Below are 22864 nucleotides of genomic sequence, written 5' to 3'. Positions count from 1 at the left end.
ATTGTTATGCCTTTTAACTTCAAAAATAAATCCCTGACAGCCGAGATCTTGTTCTTTATTAAAAAATGTATACGTAATAATAGACCATAAACGTTCACATGATGGCGTCGTCGACCGCGGGCTTTTCCGCGCTCGCACTCAACACACACACACACACACACACACACACACACACACACACACACACACACACACACACACACACACACACACACACACATTTATACTTAGATATTACGTAATCTTCACGGAGAAATGATTTTAGATTTTTGATGATCTGAATTGTCTTTGAGGCCTTATAGTGACGGGAATTAAGGCTGCGTGTTAAACAGACCCTCAAGCCTATTTGCTGTTTGATGGTAAGGAGCATTAGTCACTGCCTGCCTCTGTGAAGGACAGCATTGCACACGGTATTTTCAAAGTTTAATAAGAAAAAGTGTTTCAGACTGTTCGTGATGTTTTACCTCGTCATCATCATCATCATGTAGAAGACATTCATTATCGCATTTCTAAATTGAATTCATGTAATCTGGTATATTTCTAACTACATCATATTAAAATATAATATAATATTATACAATACTATAATTTCACTGTCACACACACACTGTACACATTGATACGCGTCACTAACATCACCAGTGAATGCGCCACCGTGGTATAGTTGCCAGATACCGCCACCAGGCTAAACATTCTGAAAACCGTGACACTACTCTCTATCGTCGACTGTACATATAGATTTAGGGTATTTGATCTGAATGTGCAACAGGCCGTTTTGCTGATTCTAGGTCAGTATACGTCCATTTACTCCGATTACGTCCATTAATGCCCTCTATGATAACCCGACAGAAGTAACAGTCTTCATTGTGGCTCCTCTGTTCTCTCCAGACCATAGGGATGCCAAACTTGAGGCAATTCCTTTTACCATTTGTCCATTGTCGAAGGTGTTCAACACAAGTTTTACAGACGTTTTCATCACTAGTTTGATAAAATGAAATAAAAAAACCCCAATTCGCTACCTTTTATACGCACTGTGCTAATATCTTATACGATAACGCTCACTGACATGCTCACGAGAGGTACATTTACTTATAGGTGATTAATTAAAAAACTAGAGCTGCTACAAAGAAATTGAAGTTATAATCGTATTCAGTGAACTGAATATACCCAAAATTAGGTCTAACATCTGAGGCACCAAAATTTTTATTTCAATTTGTTCCCCAGTGTTATTTAACTAAATTTATTTAAAGGCAGTAAATAGCTGACATATGAGAAGAAGCGAGAGGTCTTGAGTGTGTGGCAGAGTTGTGGGGCGGGGCTGACCCGCATCGGCCGACACCCCACCGGTCAGTCTCAAATGGGAATGCTATATCTATACTCTTTGATGTGGAATATGCCTATGTAAACTGGCAACTCGATGTAGCCCCCGGGCATCTTCATTCTTCACTCTTCAGGCTTCAGCGTCAGTTACCATGTACCCTTCACAAGTAAAGAACGCTACCCGATCTCACACGTGTAGAACCTTTACTTTTCTGCCACAACAAGAACCTACAAATTACTTTGTGTTTCCCTGTGACCTTTAAGACTAGTAGTGAGACTTTGGACCTTCACACATTATAGAACTTTACTACACATTTGGAAGTAATAGTAATAGTAGTAGTAGTAGTTGTAGTAGTTATAATAATAATGATAATAATAATTATAATAATAATAATTATTATGATAATGACAATAATTGATGATTCCGCTGCAGGACATAGGCCTCTTCTAAGCGTTCTCAGTCGTTTCTGTTCTATGCCTCCATTTTGCAAATTTTCTGTAAACGTTTGGCTCACTTTTTATCATTTCCGCTGCGGAAGGATCTTCTATTGGATATTTTTATATCAGTTATTTCCCACTCTATCAAATCTTGTCTCTGTTTTTTCTTCTTCATTTGTGTCTTGACCATTCCCATTTCTTGAATCTTCTCATTTTTATTTACTTTTTTACCTTTGTTTTTATCCATTTGCTGGATTTCTCGTCCATAATAATGATATATACCCAACAAGGATCTCTTCATTCCTCTTTGGGCACTTCTCCATTTCTTTTCCAGGGACTTGACCAATGTCCATGTCTGTGATATATATATATATATATATATATATATATATATATTTATATATATATATATATATATATATATATATATATATATATATATATATATATATATATATATATATATATATATATATATATATATATATATATATATATATATATATATATATATATATATATATATATATATATATACCATGGCGGGGAGAACGCATTGATTGAAAACCGTTCGCCTGAAACTCATCAGTAAAGATATCTTCATGTTACTTGTTATTTTATTTTTCAAAAGTCATTCGGCCTGTTTGTTATTTTGTTTTCCAAAAGTCGTTCAGCCTAATCTTATACGTCTTTTGCAAGATTTGTCTTAAGAATACCTATTGATTTACTGCTTCTAGAGTTTCCTCATTGATGGTTATTTGTTGGATTTGAAAATAGATATTGAACAAAAATATATATATATATATTTTTTTTTTTTTTTTACGTCGTGGCCTGTTGCGCCGGTAGGCTTCTTCCCGGTGAATCCTGATGGTCGGCCCAAGGCTTCTTCCCGGTGGGGCCTGATGGTCGGCCCAGCCCGTTCTGGCGCAGGCGAGTGTTTATAGTGGCGCCATCTTGCATTGGCTCATGCTGCCCTCCCGGAGCTCATCTTTAATCATAGAATCTAGAGTCCGGGTTGATAGTTGGTCTTCTGGACAGCATGTGGGTAGTTTCAAACCACTCGGCGGCGGCTGAAAAATCCCAGCTTGGTGGCACCGGGCGGGGATTGAACTCGCGTTGTCCTGAACGCGGCGCCGTCACGCTATCCATTCAGTCACCGCCTCCCCAATGACAATAATAATCACACGACCTTTCTGTTCCCAGATGATGTGCGTCCGTGCATGGTGGGCAGCAGGTGCCTGGCTAGCGGCGTGGGCCTGGGTGACAGCAAGCGTCCCGGTGGTTAGCGAGAGGGACAAGCTGCTGTACATAATGATGGACGGGTAATTACTGTTGTCGTTGTTTCTAATGTTCTTACAATTCTAACCCCTTGACTGCGGATTTCCTACAAGACCTCACCAAGCTACAGGAATGGAACAAAAAGTGTCTCCTACAATTCAGTGATGAAAAATGTAAAGTCCTGCACCTTGGGAGGGGATATCCAGCACACCAATACCACATGGGAAACACTCCACTATCCACCACAGAGGCAGAGAAAGACCTGGGAGTGTATTTTACCAGGCTACCAGTAAAGGCTAAATCCGTGCCAATCGCAGCGAACGGGGTTACTAACGAGACCAAGGTTTTAGTCAGGATATTAATCAGAAGCCAAAATTATAGTAGCATACACAGCCCTATATTCTTTTGTTTATCCTGATTTAAACTTATTACGGCAATAGTTGCCTTTCTCTTACAGCAGAGAAGGCAGTTGAAGGGGAAAAAAAAAAGCCCCGGCTAATCGCTGTTCCTGTAAATGGAGGAAAGCTGGTGTAGCCAAAAGAGAAGATCAAATTTGGTTAGAGAGGCAAGATTCGCCACTCTCGAAAGTGTTCAAGTCAGAGAAAGGAGGAAATGCAAATGAGCCCTTTTTGCCTTTCAACTGCCTACTTTACTGTGAGAGAAAGGCAACTATTGCCGTAATAAGTTTAAATCAGGATAAACAAAAGAATATAGGGCTGTGTATGCTACTATAATTTTGGGTTCTGATTGTGATCATTCTTTTATCTCCTTCGTTTGTAAACTCTGCAAGAGGCCTCATTTGCATTTCCTCCTTCCTCTGACTTGAACACTTTCGAGAGTGGCGAATCTTGCCTCGCTAACCAAATTTGATCTCTTTTGGCTACACCAGCTTTCTTCCATTTACAGGAACAGCGATTAACCGGCGTTTTTTTTTTTTGACTCTTGCATAAGGGATTAGCATAGCATAAGGATGAGCTAGAATAGTAACATCCCATCCGATCTGCGCATGCGCGGGCTTTGTTTACAAACAGAGGGTGGATGAATTGTGACACGGTACCGTGTCTTTTGTCGACTGCCTATCGTGATACGTCCGACCTAAGTTTATTTTTTATCTTTTTGAATGTGAAAATTGCTTGAAATATGAAAATTTCCTCCTTCACCCTTTGTATGTCAGTAAATGTGATAAATGAGATAACCTAAACCCTTTGTATATCAGTAAATGTGATAAATGAAACATCCTACACCCCTTTGTATGTCGGTAAATGTGATAAATTAGATAACCTGCACCCCTTGTATATCAGTAAATGTGATACATGAAACATCCTACACCCCTTTGTATGTCGGTAAATGTGATAAATGAGATAACCTGCACCCTTTGTATATCAGTAAATGTGATAAATGAAACATCCTACACCCCTTTGTATGTCGGTAAATGTGATACATTAGATAACCTGCACCCCTTGTATATCAGTAAATGTGATAAATGAAACATCCTACACCCCTTTGTATGTCGGTAAATGTGATAAATGAGATAACCTGCACCCTTTGTATATCAGTAAATGTGATAAATGAAACATCCTACACCCCTTTGTATGTTGGTAAATGTGATAAATGAGATAACCTGCACCCCTTGTATATCAGTAAATGTGATAAATGAGATAACCAAGACCTCTTGTATGTTGGTAAATGTGATAAATGAGATAACCTGCACCCCTTGTATGTCGGTAAATGTGATAAATGAGATAACCTACACCCCTTGTTTGTCGGTAAATATGATAAATGAGATAACCTGCACTCCTTGTATGTCAGTAAATGTGATAAATGAGATAACCTGCACCCCTTGTATGTCAGTAAATGTGATAAATGAGATAACCTGCACCCCTTGTATGTCAGTACATGTGATAAATGAGATAACCTGCACCCCTTGTATGTCAGTAAATGTGATAAATGAGATAACCTGCACCCCTTGTATGTCAGTAAATGTGATAAATGAGATAACCTGCACCCCTTGTATGTCAGTAAATGTGATAAATGAGATAACCTGCACCCCTTGTATGTCAGTAAATGTGATAAATGAGATAACCTGCACCCCTTGTATATCAGTAAATGTGATAAATGAGATAACCAAGACCTCTTGTATGTCAGTAAATGTGATAAATGAGATAACCTACACCCCTTGTATGTCAGTAAATGTGATAAATGAGATAACCTGCACCCCTTGTATGTCGGTAAATGTGATAAATGAGATAACCTACACCCCTTGTTTGTCAGTAAATGTGATAAATGAGATAACCTGCACCCCTTGTATGTCAGAAAATGCGATTAAATGAGATAACTTACACCCCTTGTATGTCAGTAAATGCGATTAAATGAGATAACTTACACCCCTTGTATGTCAGTAAATGCGATTAAATGAGATAACTTACACCCCTTGTATGTCAGTAAATGCGATTAAATGAGATAACCTACACCCCTTGTATGTCAGTAAATGCGATTAAATGAGATAACCTACACCCCTTGTATGTCAGTAAATGTGATAAATGAGATAATCTACACCCCTTGTATGTCGGTAAATGTGATAAATGAGATAACCTACACCCCTTGTATATCAGTAAATGTGATAAATGAGATAATCTACACCCCTTGTATGTCGGTAAATGTGATAAATGAGACAACCTACACCCCTTGTATGTCGGTAAATGTGATAAATGAGATAATCTACACCCCTTGTATGTCGGTAAATGTGATAAATGAGATAACCTACACTCTCTTCTGATTGATGGTCATGTTTCTCAGATTCTTTCCATTTAATGGTAGGCTATCTGAATTATGGGGTCCATGTCATCCTTGAATTTGGCCATTTAACCGTAAAAGCTGCCATGCTGTCTTGCCGCCATCTTGCCTGGACAAACTACGATATCAACACTGTGTTTGTAAACATCGGGTTCCGCGCATGCGGAGATCAGGATGGGATGTCTTAGAATACGTGGATGGCAGATAACACCACACCGGGCCTGGTTCTGCGAGCAGGCGCCGATTTTACATATATATATATATATATATATATATATATATATATATATATATATATATATATATATATATGTATATATTTTTTTTTTTTTTTTTTTACAACAAAGGATACGGCTCACAGGCAAACAAAAAGTGCAGAAAAAAAGCCGGATACTCACCGCTCCTATAATAGACAAAAGTAAAGAGTGGCCAAAAGAGAGGTCAATTTCGGGTGGAGAGGTGTTTAGATACACTCTTCTTGATGGAGGTCAAGTCATAGGGAAGAGGAAATGCAGACAAGGGAGGCTGTTCCAGAATTTACCAGTGTAATGGATGAAAGAGTGAAGATGCTGGTTAACTCTTGTATAAGGGGTTTGGACAGTATAGGGATGAGCTTGCGTAGAAAGTCGAGTGCAGCGTGGCCGCGGGAGGGAGGGAGGCATGCAGTTAGCAAGTTCAGAAGAGCAGTCAGCATGAAAATATCGATAGAAGATAGAAAAAGAGGCAACATGGCGGCGGAGTTTAAGAGGTAGAAGACTGTCAGTATGAGGAGGGGAGTTGATGAGACGAAGAGCTTTTGACTCTACTTTGTCCAAAAGAGCTGTGTGAGTGGAGTCCCCCCACACATGTGATGCATACTCCATACAAGGGCAGACCAGGCCCCTGTATATGGACAGAATTTGTGCGGGGGAGAAAAACTGGCGGAGACAATACAGAACGCCCAACCTCGAGGAAGCTCATTTAGTGAAAGAGGAGATATGGAGTTTACAGTTGAGATTTTGAGTTAAGGATAGACCGAAGACATTTAGTGTAGAAGAAGGTGACAGCTGAGTGTTGTCGAAGAATAGGGGATAGGTGTTTGGAAGATTGTGTCGAGTTGATAGGTGAAGAAATTGAGTTTTTGAGGCGTTGAAGGACACCAGGTTCTTCTTGCCCCAATCGGAAATGATAGTAAGGTCTGAGGTTAAGCGTTCTGCAGCCTCCAGCCTGGAATCGTCTAGGTCCTGTTGAGTTGGCCTTCTGTCTAAAGAAGTTGAGAAATGCAGAGTAGAGTCATCGGCATAAGAATGGATAGAACAGTTCGTTTTGGAAAGAATATCATCAATGAACAGCAGAAAGAGATTGGGAGATAGAACAGAACACTGAGGAACACCACTGTTGATAGGTTTAGGGGAAGAACAGTGACCGTCTACTACAACAGTGAAAGATCGGTCAGAGAGGAAACTGGAGATAAAGGTACAGAGAAAAGAATAGAAACCGTAGGAGGGTGGTTTTGAAAGCAAAGATTTGTGCCAGACTCTATCAAATGATTTTGATATGTCTAGCGAAACTGAGAAAGTTTAACCGAGACGGCTAAGAGAGGATGACCAAGAGTTAGTTAAGAGAGCAAGAAAATCGCCAGTAGAACGCCCCTTGCGGAACCCATACTGGCGATCAGATAGGTCAGAAGTAGAAAGGTGCTTTTGAATCTTCCGGTTAAGGATTTATTCAAAAGCTTTAGATAGACAAGAAAGTAAAGCTATAGGGCGGTAGTTTGAGGGATTGGAACGGTCACCCTTCTTAGGCACAAGCTGTATGAAGGCGCACTTCCATGAGGAAGGAAAGGTAGATGTTGATAGGCAGAGGCGAAAGAGTTTGACCAGGCAGGGTGTCAGCACGAAAGTACACTTTTTAAGGACAATAGAAGGCACTCCATCAGGTCCATAAGCCTTCTGAAAGTTGATGCCAGAGAGGGCATGGAAAACATCATTCTTAAGAATCTTAATAACAATTATAAAGGAATCAGAGGGGGGATGAGTAGGAGGAATACGCCCAGAATCGTCCAGAGTGGAGTTTTTACATAAAGTTTGAGAGAAGAGTTCAGTCTTAGAGATAGATGAGACGGCGGTACTGCCATCAGGGTTAAGGAGAGGAGGGAAAAATGAAGAAGTGAAAGTGGAATAGATATTTTTGGCTAAGTGCCAGAAGCCTCTGTAAGATATATATATATATATATATATATATATATATATATATATATATATATATATATATATATATATATATATATATATATATATATATATATATATATATATATATATATATATATATATATATATATATATATATATATATATATATATATATATATATATATATATATATATATATATATATATATATATATATATATATATATATATATATATATATATATATATATATATATGTATATATATATATATATATATATATATATATATATATATATATATATATATATATATATATATATATATATATATTTTTTTTTTACAACAAAGGAGGCAGCGCAAGGGCACACAAAAAAAGAAAACAATAATAAAAAAAAAAGCCCGCTACTCGCTGCTCCTAAAAAAGAAACAAAAGAGGTGGCCGAAAGCAAGATCAAATACGAGAGGAGAGATGTCCTGATACCCTCCTCTTGAAAGAGTTCAAGTCGTAGGCAGGAGGAAATACATATGAAGGAAGATTGTTCCAGAGTTTACCAGCGTGAGGGATGAAAGAGTGAAGATGCTGGTTAACTCTTGCATAAGGGGTTTGGACAGTATAGGGATGAGCATGAGTAGAAAACCGAGTGCAGCGGGGCCGCGGGAGGGGGGGAGGCATGCAGTTAGCAAGTTCAGAAGAGCAGTCAGCGTGGAAATATCGATAGAAGATAGAAAGAGAGGCAACATTGCGGCGGAATTTAAGAGGTAGAAGACTATCAGTATGAGGAGGAGAGCTGATAAGACGAAGAGCCTTAGCCTCCACTCTGTCCAGAAGAGCTGTGTGAGTGGAGCCCCCCCACACATGAGATGCATACTCCATACGAGGGCGGACAAGGCCCCTGTATATGGACAGCAACTGTGCAGGGGAGAAGAACTGGCGGAGACGGTACAGAACGCCCAGCCTCGAGGAAGCTGATTTAGTAAGAGATGAAATATGAAGTTTCCAGTTGAGATTTTGAGTTAAGGATAGACCGAGGATGTTTAGTGTTGAGGAAGGTGATATAGTGGGGCTGATATGTGAAAAAGATGTTCACATCTGGCAGGAAGCATGAAAATTGGTATATAAGGGTTTTAGGGTATGCCAAGTCTGATTAGATCTGGTGCCAATTGATTGGAGCAACGGAACCTGCTCAAATATGCAAATTAATGCGGCCATTGCCGAAATATCTATTTTCTGCCATATATCGGCGAATAACTACAGATAATCGCACAAATGAGGTGTCTATACCCATGTTTTGATGGTCACAGATCACTATAAAACTATTGTTTGGATGATTGAATGTGTATGTGCTATGCTAATATGAAAATTAGTGTCACCATTAATGAAAATCTATTTCCTACTCATTAAATATGGTACTATGTCTCAAAATATTGCAAGTGTAAATGCCAGTTGAGATAATATGTGTAAGGTATGGACCGTTATTGATGTAGCATAAACTTTTTATTTCACAAACAATGCAACGCAAATCAAACCACTGTCATATGAATATACGATCCTCCCACCATACACCGGTTACTGTCCCATGGCAAGTCCAATGTCCATTCAACATGTTCAATGTCTAATACACTGTCCGCCACATGCACACAACTGTGTACAGGGCAAGTTTGATTTATAACACTTGCACCTGCCCGTGCAGTTACTTTTGCAGGCACATTTGACAAGTTCGCGACACACTTTTGATGCTTCTCCCAAGGAGCTCCATACTGGGGACCAGGTACCTCCAACATTCTCCCAGCCCCAGTCTGCCGGAGAGGGGGTTATGACATTTGCGACCAGTGATTGACCCCACACATGGCCGGCTTGGAATGCTGCACGTTTAGCATGTTGCATCAATGCAGCGCGGGTTGGAGGGATGTTCTCTAACTTCCGGTTTCCAAAAGCGAATAGTCTTTTCCGTGCTTCATTAACTCTCAGGAGTGGTGACGTACGTTGGTAGAGCAGTACAACGAATCGCTCCAACGTGACCAAATCAGCATCACACATTGTGCTGGGTGGGAGGGATAGTCTACTGAACAGTGATTTGAAGACGTCCGATGTTCTCCATACCTCCCATGCAGTCTTTTTGCCTATTCCACAAAATGCTGACACTGTGTCACAACCTGAGATAGCGTGTAGAAACAGCAACCCTTGACAAGACTCATCGTCCAGCTCATCTGCAATGCTGTGTGCAGCTATGTACCGGAAGTGTTTCCCATGACCAAATGCGACCCACAACTCACAGTCCTTAAGGATGTTTGCTGTTCTTATGGCTAGAACAACAACATCTGTGTCTGTTGCCTGGATGAGAACTCTCTTTTGACCTTGTTGATATGCATGAGATGCATGCAGGAGCATTCTACCATCTGCTTCATCTTGTGTACATGGGGTTAGTCCATGTACATCCATGTCTGGATTGGAGAGAACCTTCTCCTGGCAGGTTGTGAGGACAAGTTTACCCTCTGGTAGGTGGCATGATGCTAACTCACTCGCGAGGAATTTGAATAGCCCTGTTTTGTTGGAGTCTACCCGGAGGAACGTTTTCCAGTTCTGCGGTAGTCGTGTGCTGGCAGCAACTCTGAGAGGTTCACCCGTACCACGTAGTTCTCGAGTACACGACTTCAAACTCCCGTCCTTGTAAACATCCCATACTACATCCAACCGGATCACAGACTGTAGCTTCGTTAAGATGTAGGGGAGGAAGATCAACTGCGCAAATTCACCAAATGTTCGGACGACTTTATTGGACTGTTTGGGATCCAAAATGTACATTAAAGCTGCTCCATCAATAATTGTAACATCAACCTCAGGTGCATCGACTGGTCGTGGTGCCAATGCCTCAAGACAGTCCATCAGATCGGCTTTGCTCGCATGGCGCATCGTGTTGTTCTCAGCGAGTGATGGTGGCCACGGATGGTTCTCGTGTTCGAAGAACGAGTCAAGGTCTCCATCTCGAGACTGGCATGAGATGTACAACCTTGAGAAGAGCTGAACATCGCTCTTCATGGCAGCAGCTTTGCTGCTCTTTTGTGAGGTCTTCACAGCATACCAGGTTGACGGTCCTGTGATGGTGAAATATATCGGACAAAAATGAAAGCCATACAACGTTTTAGAGGCATGTGTACCCTCTTGTCAGTAATGTATGCTGCTAAATGATATCTGTAACCAGAATAAGATGACAGATCTAGAAGCAACTGCAGCTACGTCATAGAAACAGTCGGAAATCGATACAAAGTGGAAAAAGACCCCCTTCACCAAAAAGCTCAAATTTGAGCAGGTTACTTTGATCCAATCAAATGGCACCAGATCTAGTCGGAATCAGCATACATTTAAACCTTATTATAGCAATTTTCATGCTTCCTGCCAGATGCGAACATCTTTCTTGATATTTGTCACATATCAGCCCCACTACCAAGAGGACCACCCGCCCCGACACCTGACTCCAAGATTAGGCAGTTTGGGCAGTGGTTGGTGGGCTATCCTTGGGTCGAAGTCCTTACCATTCGTGACGTCACGGAGAAGTGGAACAACTACCTCGCCACCATCACTCAGGCGTATCACCACTTCTTCCCCACCAAGACACAACACACCCACCCAGCCGACCTGCCTTGGATGACCTCCAGGATTAAAGCCTTTATGCAGCAAAGGAACCGCGCCTTCCACACGGACCGAGCAAGATACAGGGTCCTTCGCAACACAGTCATCAGGGAAATCGCAGTGGCGAAGAAGAAGTACTACCCCCAAGAACTACAACACCTGGAGGGCAATGACACCAGCAAGTTGTTCTCCAAGATACGCCATTTGTGTGGCCTGGGCAACCCGTCGTCGGCTTTCCCTTTTCTCCCCTCCTCCTCCTTCCCCCTTGAGATAGCTGAGCTGATTAACTCTCATTTTTCCTCCATCTGTCAAAGCCTTCCCCCCTAGACCCTGCCTCCCTCCCCGTCTACCTACCCTCCCCGTCTAATCCTCCCGCCGTGGAAGAGTTTCAAGTTGCCGAAAAACTCAGATCTCTCAAACTCAAAAGGTCTACAACACCTCTAGAATTACCCATAAAGCTTTATCAGGAGTTTTCCTATGAACTTGCTACCCCCCTTGCCTCCATCATAAATGCCTCTCTCACTCAGAGCAAATGCCCCACAGATTGGAAAATCTCATTCATCACTCCCATTCCCAAAGTCACCAACCCCACCTCACTTAATGAACTATAAGACCCATTGCAATCACTCCAATACCGAGCCTGCTTTGTGAAGACTTTGTATTCAGCTGGGCATATGATACTATTCATTACAAAATTGATCAGAGGCAGTTCGGCAACGTTAGAGCCTCCTTCACAACACATTGCCTCATTAGTTTCCTTGATTTCATTCTAAAAAAACCTGGAAACCAGAAAAACTTCCTCTGCCCTCGCCTTTATTGACTTTCGGAAAGCCTTCGACCTGGTTGACCACACCACTGTCATCACCAAGGTCATAAACATCGGCCTGCCCTCCCACCTGACATCCTGGCTGGCGGACTTCCTGACGCACCGGCACCAAGCTTTGCGTCATCAGGGCAGCACATCCACCCTCCAGCCCCTCTCTGATGGGGTGCCACAAGGGACGCGCATGGGGCCTCTTTGTTTCCTTATTCTGATCAACAATGCACTGTTAGACGCCACTCATCGCTGGAAGTACGTGGATGATTCTACAGTGGGCATCTCCATCAACAACACAGCCCCTGCCTACACGCCCCTACAACACATTCTGGACCGACTGCAGAGCTGGACGCAAGATAACCACGTCACCATCAACACCAACAAAACGATGGTGATGCATGTTCACACCACCACTGCCATCCCACCGCCAGCCCTGGAGGTTGGCCCTCACCAGCTGCAGGTGATTGAATCCACCAAACTACTTGAAGTCACCCTGGACAGCAAGTTGAACTGGGGCAAGCACGTCACCACCATTATCAAGGCGGCTTCCTACAAACTTTTCATGCTGAGGCGCATGAAGGCACTTGGAACCCCCCAAAGGACGCTCAATGACCTGTACACCACTTTCATCCTCCCCAGACTCCTCTATGCCTCTCCTGCTTGGGCTTCCTCCATCAACAAGACCCAGCAACGCCAATTAGAGAGAGTGCAAAGGCGTGCTTGCAGACAGATTCTGGTCAGTTCTTACACTAACTACGAGCATCCACTCACCCAGCTGAATATGCCCACCCTACAGGACCGATACCAGACAAACCTAACGAAATTCGGCAAGTCCCTCCTCCATAACCTCCGTCATAGAGATCTACTCCCACCCGCCCTCCGTCCCCCCACTAGACCACCAAGACACCACAATATTCTCGTCCCGGTCAATACTCGCACGGACAGATATCGGCTTAGTGCGATACCGACACTTGTGAGGGTCATTAACATCTCCATGATCACATGACCCCTCCACCGCAACACACACACACACACACACACAGACACATACACACACACACACACACACACACACACACACACACACACACACACACACACACACACACACACACACACACACACACACACACACACACACACACACACACACACACACACACACATCACCCTTCCCCACTTCCCCCATTACTCATCACATGAAACTCATTGTATTACATTTTTGTGTATATATATATATATATATATATATATATATATATATATATATATATATATATATATATATATATATATATATATATATATATATATATATGTATACACACACACACACACACATATATATATATAAATATATATATATATATATATATATATGTCTCTATGTATGTATGTCTATATATATATATATATATATATATATATATATCTATATATATATATATACATAGCTGGGCACGATAACATAACCTTATTTCCGATAACCGATAACTGATAATGGAAAACCTTATCGGTGATAACCGATATTCGTTAACTGGAGACACAAATATAGGCGATAACCGATAACCGATACCCGATATAAATCCACAATTCCGATAGACGAAAACGATACTATATTGATATTTCAAATAAAAAATCATAGATGAATTCAAATTTTCATTATCTGTATTTTAGAAAACTTACAAAACCTGAAAACCACGCTTTGACACGTACCTATGGACGGTAATACTAGAAATGCCTGAACTGGTGTTGTGTTATTTGGCGTCCCCACCGTCAAAAGCTGGTGCTTTTGTTTGCAAACACTGGCAATAGGAAGCAAAGAGTGCAAATCAATGGTAAAAGATCTGACTGGGGATGTGTTACGAGTGGGGTCCCACAAGGTTCGGTATTAGGTCCACTTTTGTTTATTATTTATATCAATGACTTAGACACAGGAATTAGTAGTGATGTTAGTAAATTTGCAGATGATACCAAGATCGGTAGAGTAATTGAGTCGGATCAGGACGCTAGTATTCTCCAAGGTGAACTCAACAGATTATATAACTGGGCGGATAAATGGCAGATGGAGTTCAATGTAGGGAAGTGCAGTATTCTGAGTGTAGGTAGGAGCAACCCCTCACATAACTATTGCTTAAATGACACTCTCATAAGTAGGTCTGGGTGCGAGAGGGATTTAGGGGTCTTAGTGAGCTCTGATCTCCGTCCAAGGGCACAATGCATTCAAGCTAGAAATCGAGCTAATAGGGTACTGGGATTTATTTCAAGGAGCGTAAGCAACAGAAGCCCCGAAGTCTTCCTCAAACTATATTTAGCATTAGTTAGACCTCATCTTGACTATGCGGTTCAGTTCTGGTCACCCTACTATAGAATGGATATCAAAATGTTAGAATCGGTGCAGAGGAGGATGACTAAGATGATTCAGGGGTTGAGAAACTTGGCATACGAGGAAAGACTCAAACAGTTAAACTTGCATTCTCTAGAAAGGCGAAGGGTGCGTGGAGACATGATCGAGGTTTATAAATGGATGAAGGGCTTTAATAAGGGAGACATTCATAAGGTTTTGTTGGTAAGAGAACCGGGTAGGACACGAAGTAACGGGTTTAAACTGGATAAATTCAGATTCAACAGGGACATAGGCAAAAATTGGTTTACTAACAGGGTGGTGGATGAGTGGAATAGGCTTAGCAGTCATGTGGTGAGTGCCAATACAATTGTCACATTCAAAAATAGACTAGATAAATTCATGGACAGCGATATTAGGTGGGGTTAGATACACGGGAGCTTAGGGTCAAAGGAGCTGCCTCGTACAGGCCTACCGGCCTCTTGTAGACTCCTGCGTTCTTATGTTCTTATGTTCTTATGGTCTCTCGTGAACTGCGCATGCTCAGACCAGCAAGCGTAGATCTGTACAGTCTCACAAAGCTTTTTAACTGTAATTAAGAGTTGCTGGAAGGCTGAATCAGACATACAGTACCACTACCAACATCCCCGCTGCTTCTAGAACGACACTCTGTACGAGTTGTATGTATTTATATGTACAGAGTCTCGTTCTAGAAACAGCGAGGATGGTGGTACTGTTTGTCTGATTCAGCTTTCCATCAACTCTTAATGTGTTAAAAAGCTTTGTGAGACTGTGGAGGGCTACCATTACTGGTTCACGAGAGACCAGTGTTTGTAAACAAAAGCGCCAGCTTTTGACGATGGGACACCAAATAACACAACACCGGGTGCCTTCAATACCATGGCATGCTCACAAACGAATGTGGAATATCAAATTTGAGGCAGTGAATAATCATTTTGGGGGCAAAGTTAAATGATTTTTCTCTTTGATATATTGATTTTTGACTCTAACATAAAAAAATAACCAAGTGTTTTAATGTTGATGATCTAAGTATGAAATCTCTTCACCGAAGATATTTCATACCCCGAAGTTTTTTTCAAACAACACCGGGCGCCCGGGCCACGCATGCGCAGTAGGGAGGAGACAACGTTTTTTTTTTTGAGAGGTGGAAAAAAGTAGCGATTATCGCTAGTTTGGTTACAAAAGTAACGAAGATACCGATATATATTTAAATAAGTAGCGGATGGCCGATAACCCGATTTTGTTATCAGCGATAAAGTATCGCGATAACTTATCGCGATAACGCCCAGCTCTCTCTCTCTCTCTCTCTCTCTCTCTCTCTCTCTCTCTCTCTCTCTCTCTCTCTCTCTCTCTCTCTCTCTCTCTATATATATATATATATATATATATATATATATATATATATATATATATATATATATATATATATATATATATATATATATATATATATATATATATATATATAAAACCACACGCCTACTAGGCGAATATATATATATATATATATATATATATATATATATATATATATATATATATATATATATATATATATATATATATATATATATATATATATATATATATATATATATATATATATATATATATATATATATATATATATATATATATATATATATATATATATATATATATATATATATATATATATATATATATATATATATATATATATATATATATATATATATATATATATATATATATATATATATATATATATATATAAGTAGGAAGACATCTACCAGAACGGCGCAAGCCACTCCCAGTGAGGTATATATGAGAGGTGAGAAGGAGCTGAAGCCAAAGACCCTTCCCATGTCCTCACTAACCGTTTCTCTATTGTCTCACCAACACCGGAGAGTAGTTCAGCATGCTCTCTAAAGACAGATCCTCTCTTTATCCACACCACACTACATTCACACAACATATACACCTTTTCCCAAAATTCAAATTTCAAAATGGCGCACCTACAACAAGCCTCGGAGTCCCCGCCTGGGGGGACCAAATTCCCCAGGGAGGACTCCCCTTCTGGCTGCTGACCAGAGAGGTGTCTTGATAACTCCTCGAACCTCTTTCTTTTCAATTTCTGCAACATTCGCGGTCTTCGCTCTAATTTTCATTCTGTGGAACATCATCTCTCCTCCTCTAAACCTCACCTTCTCCTCCTTACCGAAACACAGGTTTCTGAGGCTACTGACATCAATCTCTAATCTGTTTCCTCCTACTATCTCTATCCTAAATTTCAATCCAAAGCTGGATGTTGCGCCTACGTGCGCAACGACATCACTTGCTCTCGTGCCCACAACCTTGACTCTTCTGAATTTTCTACCATCTGGCTAAGACTTCATTGTCATTCTATTACTAAATACATCTGTGCTGTTTATCTCTCACCTAACTCTACCAACTATGTAAAATTCTTTGACTATTTGAATTCTAAAGTGGAGCACATCTTGACCCACTCTCCCTTCGCTGAAATCTCCATCCTAGGAGATTTCAATATTCCTCAGCTTTGGCTTTCATCCTCTTTCACTGACCATCCTGGTGAACAAGCCTACAACTTTGCTATCCTCAACGACCTAGAGCAGTTGATCCAGCACCCTACACGTATTCCCGACCGTCTTGGAGACCGGCCCAACATTCTAGACCTCTTCCATACCTCAAACCCTTCTGCTTATTCTGTCAAACTGCTCTCTCCGTTGGGCTCCTCCGATCACAATCTTATTTCTGCATCCTGTCCTATCGCTCCTGTACACCCTCTGGACTCACCGAAGAGGCGATGCTTCTGGCATTTTGCTTCAGCTCGGTGGGACGACCTGAGGATGCACTTTTCCGATTTCCCGTGGAATGATTATTACTTCCAGGATAGGGACCCCTCTGTGTGTGCTCAGCGCATCACAGAGGTGATTGTCTCTGGAATGGAGGCATACATTCCTCGTTCTTTCTCTACTCCTCACGCTAAAAAGATGGTTTAATCACGCTTGTTCTCGTGCTGTCAATGATAGAGAGGCAGCTCACAAAGGTACCAGAGCCTTCAAACTAATGCTAATTATGAACTTTACATTTCTGCCCGAAATCGTGCCAAATCTATTCTCCGACTAACCAAAAATTCTTTCATTAATAGAAAATGCCAAAACCTTGCTTTCTCTAAATCTTCCCGTGACTTCTGGCATCTAGCCAAAAACATCTCCTCCAACTTCACTTCTTCATCTGTCCTACATGAAGAAATGTCGCCGCAGTACACGAGTCAGTCATAGAAGATTTTGGATATGCGGGCACACAGAAGAATACAAGGGTTATATGGCATGCCTGTAATGGGAAATAATAAATATTACAGGCATCTGAAGTATCTTTATCAAGAAATGTATTTGTTTTCACTGTGAAGCAGAAGAAAGTATGTGAGGCTATCCGCCGGCACTACATGCAACACATGGGACACTGTTCCTGATGAAGATGGAAGACTCAGCTTCAACATTTCCTACAGTGGCTCGTGGATGAAGAGAGGGCATACTTCACAGGTTAGCATGGGAGTCATCAGTGAAGTTTGCACTGGCTTTGTCGTTGATATTGAGGTGCAGAAAAGTTTTGCCAAATGTGCAGCATCAAGAGGGACAACTGAAAGATGGAAAATTTTCTGAAGAAGAATTCAATGTCTGGAGGACCCTGCACGATGAAGAATGCACCAAGAACTATGAGGGATCTTCAGCAGCCATGGAAAAAGCAGCAGCACTGAGGATGTTTGCAAGATCAGAGTCCCTGGGAGATACAGAAATATGGTTAGTGATGGTGATGGGTGATGCAAGCACCTTCCTTGCCATTTCAACATCAACAATGGACGTGAGCCCAACGAAGAACTCAAAGTCACAAAATTGGAATGTATAAATCACGTTCAGAAGAGGATGGGAACACGACTGAGGAAGCTGAGAGACGAAGACAGAGTGGAGACTGTAATGAAGACTGGAAAAAGGAGGAGACTGAGTACCCTGGGTGGAAAGAACAAACTGTCTGACACCACCATTGCTACCCTGACATCATACTACGGAAAGAAATAAGAAACAATATAAATAAACCATTTGTGGAAATGCAGAAAGCAGTCATGGCCACATTCCATCACGTGTTCAGCACCAAGACACGTCCACGCCATGGACTTTGCCAGCAGGAGAACACTCATGGTGCTGCTCCAAGCTGCACTCACAAAATGAAGAGAGATCAAATTCAAAAGGTCATCTTTAGTAATAGATCTTGATGCAGAAAGTGAGAAAAAGGTCAGACAAGTTTATGAGTCCCTGGCAACTAAAGATCTACTGGAGCAATGCGTTCAGGGGCTCACTCAGAACGCAAATGAAAGCTTCCATTCAAAGATCTGGCGGTGTCAGAAAGTCAGGTTTGCTGGAGCATCAAAGTCCAATTTGTTTCTCAAATCACCATCCTTCACTATAATTTTGGATACAACAAAGTAAATTTCTTGCAACATCTTGGAATAAAATCAACAGCCCTCAACTGCTCACTCAAAATTCAAGAAAAAGATACTAAAAGGAAAAGCATGAGGAAGAAGAGATCCCAGAACATCAAAGAGAAGAGGAAGGAGGTGACATATGCTCCACGAGCATTCTGGAACAAACTTGGCAACAGTGAGTAGCTTGGTAGCTGTGACACCCCTCCTTTGTGAGCTAATACCCCGCCTCAAGCTGAGGCAGGGGGGAGGGGAACCAGGAGCCTTACAGACAGAATATTTTGTGCCTGGACATCAAAATATATGACTGAGCATGAAGATATATTTTTTTTATGTATCATTACAAATAAATGAAAGGATAAATGCCATGATATCACTTCGCTATGTTTGAATGTTACGCATCCAAAACTTTACCTGGCCATATCTCAAAATGTAAGTTATATACCATTGCATTTCAATTTCTCCATCATTTTTCAACCGATTTCAATGAAACCAACACCAAAACCATGCCTAGACTTGTAAGAATCAAACTATAGTGAGTTTTTTTTTCTCATATATGAAGTGAGTGAGTTATGGTGTATTTATGTCTGAATTTTTTTAGGGGGAAATTATGCGCATGAAAGTTTGAAAATTTATATTCCGCAAACTAATGATTATTAACACGTACAATATTTCGCTATATTTTCATTAGCCTAAACATGGTTCTTGTACTTTAGTAATTGTTCCCATGTAGAGCAATTATCATAGTAGAAAAAGCCTTTTAAAAAAAACCTTCAAATTTTCCAAAAAATAGTCATTGGTAAAAAATGGAAAGGTGATATTGTTTTTTGGGGGCTAAATCTTATGCGTATGGTGTCATTTGTGTCTGGTATACAAATCATGACAATAAACCCATTGAATAAAGAAAAAGGGTAAAAACCGGCAGCTCCCCTTAACCATTCAGACAAACAAATACGGAACAAATGGCATTCCGTATTTTATAAAAAGGGTGGCAAGTTGGCAACCCTAGTCTCAGTCCGTGTTGGAAACTAGTAGAGATAGCACCCGTGCGCTCGTGTCTGATTGCATTTGTGCTTTGGTGTGCGATCTTTGTGTTTTCATCAGTACAGTTTGCGTTAATTGTGCTTTAACAATGTACCCCACAAAGATGGTTAAAGGGGATGGTGCTGCAAAGAAGAAAACAGGAACGGTGGATACTATGCTCATAATAGGAACGTGGGGCGAGCCTCGGCAGCTCGTATGCCCTCCTGGACGTGACTGACACCCGTTCACCCTCCATCTCGGACGATACGTTGGGTTAGCTTCACGTTGATGTCCCGTGCCTCAAAAATAGGAAATCTGCGGCTGCTAAACCCCGGTGCGAAGCCTACACCTCGAGCATAGTTAGCGGTTGCGGGAGCCTCCGTAACAATCGTAACACATTGGTTTGTAGTAGGGATGTACCGATGTATCGGTATCGGTGGTATCGGCACATTTTAAAGAGTATCGGTATCGATATCGGCTGATTTTCTGCCGATACTACCGATACCTGAAGGAGTTTTGTACGTCGCATGTCACTCGTTGCAAATAATTTTGTTCAATAGAAATTGGATTTTCTAAATTGTTGAAAAAGTATTAGAAAAGTGTAATTATCTATTATCATGATACTTAATAGTTTGGAATTTCCCGCGATTTAATTCTCATCACTTTAAACGATAAGATTCATATTACTTTGAATGCAAATATATAATACTTAGTATACAGTACAGCCTTTGGTACCGCGGACGCGTACAATACAGGTTTAGTAGCTTCGGCGCGGGATTGGCGGAGCCCTTCCACTCGCCTCATTTGCCTGCCTCAGTCAGTCAGACGGTCGCCCCGCAACGGGGAACGCTGCCAGGGTCTGGGGATTTCTTCACAGTCTAAATGTACTGCAATTAAGTTAAAGCTAAGTAGCTGAGTCAACTAGACCTCACGAGGCGCCTCCTCCCTCGCTTTCTTCACTTCATGGTGGAACAACGAGTAGTGGGTCTTTTTTTTTCTTCTTAACATTTGATATTGCCCTTTAGCTGCTGGAATTGTTGTATAAAAGAAATCGGTGCACAGGTATCGGTATCGGTATCGGTATCGGTCAAATATTCGGGTATCGGTATCGGTGCCGGGTATCAGTACATCCTATCAATGGTTTGTGTTTTATATTATTTTTTATTGCTATTTATTGGTAAAATTACTTTAATTCTGTATAAAATAACATGTAAATTAGTATATATATATATATATATATATATATATATATATATATATATATATTATATATATATATATATATATATATTTATGTGTGTGTGTGTGGGTGTGTGTGTGCATATATATATATATATATATATATATATATATATATATATATATATATATATATATATATATATATATATATATATATATATATCAGAGCTGGGCACTTCCGATCATCAGTCCGATCGTCCGATCTTCCGATCTGATCGGAACAGCAATTGGCGATCGGGATGCAAAGATTGGATCATCTTTGTAAAAGGTAATCGGACTGTGGAGATCGGAACTTCACAAACTATTTTCCGATCACCGATCACAGAAAAGAAAGTGGTCAACGTTGTCATGGTAACAAGTGATTGCGGACTTCTTACAGTTATTTTTATACACGTTGCTAAATAGTTACTTCAATAAGTGTCTTAATTTATAAAATTAAGCGATAATTATTGATCGTTAATTTATTAAATAATAATAATAATAATAGTAATAATAATAATAATAATAATAATAATAATAATAATAATAATAATAATAATAATAATAATAATATACGGTTTATTTAGGGAGAAGCAGCTCTAGAGCTGAAAATATACATATTATATAGGGATATCATGAAAACTACAAACTTAAAAGTAACTTAGGAGTAAAGAGTCTATGTGTTCAGGATTTTCACTATTGTTGGTATTGTACTGTTCTTATACCTGTCGGTACGCGCACGTATGGGGAGCAGCTTGTTGTGGTGTCGGACATTGTGGCGGGGAGGGGGAGCTACCGGCGGGAGCAGGTTCCTATGTCGTGGGTGGTGAAGAAGTTTGGTGGCGAACTGCTGGAGGAGGTGTTGGTGGCGGGCCTGAAGGGTGGTGAGCTGCAGGGCGGGGAGGGCCTCCTGATAGGTGGTGTAGCCGGTCCCCAGGATCAGCCGCACCACCCTTTTCTGCACCCGTTCGAGTTGATGGCGTTGAGGGAAGATGACCAAGCAGAGGACGCGTACGTAAGCCGAGGGAGTATGAAGGTCGAGTACACACTCGCCAGCTCACGCGCGGGTGTCCCCAGCTTCTTCAGTCTTTGGAGGAGGTATAGCTGGTATGTGGCTGACTTTATGAGGGAGCTGACGTGTTGGCCCCACGTCAGTTTGTCGTCAATGGTGAGGCCGAGGAGCTTGACAGAATGAACCATCTGGAGGGGACGCCCGTCGATGGAAACACAGGGAGGGGGGGAGGGTGTCTGAGGAGGTGTGGATGTGCATTATTGTAGTCTTGTTGGTGTTGAGGGTGACTTTGTTGTCGGTGGTCAAGTGTGA

The 22864-nt window shown here is 41.0% G+C and overlaps 1 protein-coding gene and 1 long non-coding RNA gene across 3 annotated transcripts in view; one reads left to right on the top strand and one right to left on the bottom strand.

Annotated features, from left to right (window-relative positions):
* Positions 1 to 2936: 2936 nt before the first annotated feature.
* The window catches only part of LOC126992542 (glycerophosphocholine cholinephosphodiesterase ENPP6-like), an 87546-nt gene continuing 67618 nt past the window's right edge, over positions 2937 to 22864 (top strand). Inside the window, exon 1 of the mRNA XM_050851359.1 lies at positions 2937 to 3080. Coding sequence (XP_050707316.1) covers positions 2962 to 3080 — 119 coding nt within the window. The 5' untranslated portion in view covers positions 2937 to 2961. The remainder of the gene's footprint in view (positions 3081 to 22864) is intronic.
* On the bottom strand, positions 4730 to 5650 carry LOC126992548 (uncharacterized). Of its 2 annotated transcripts, none has more exons than XR_007746641.1 (3): positions 5545 to 5650; positions 4952 to 5119; positions 4730 to 4909 (listed from the first exon to the last, which is right to left on the bottom strand). It is a non-coding gene; the product is annotated as an uncharacterized LOC126992548 (long non-coding RNA). The 2 variants fall into 2 exon arrangements; XR_007746640.1 differs by lacking the exon at positions 5545 to 5650 and adding an exon at positions 5204 to 5398 and having other exon boundaries at positions 4732 to 4909.

The sequence above is a fragment of the Eriocheir sinensis genome, chromosome 7 (assembly GCF_024679095.1).
Source record: "Eriocheir sinensis breed Jianghai 21 chromosome 7, ASM2467909v1, whole genome shotgun sequence".
Classification (NCBI taxonomy): Eukaryota; Metazoa; Arthropoda; class Malacostraca; order Decapoda; family Varunidae; genus Eriocheir; species Eriocheir sinensis.
This window is presented reverse-complemented; position numbering and strand designations above follow the sequence as displayed.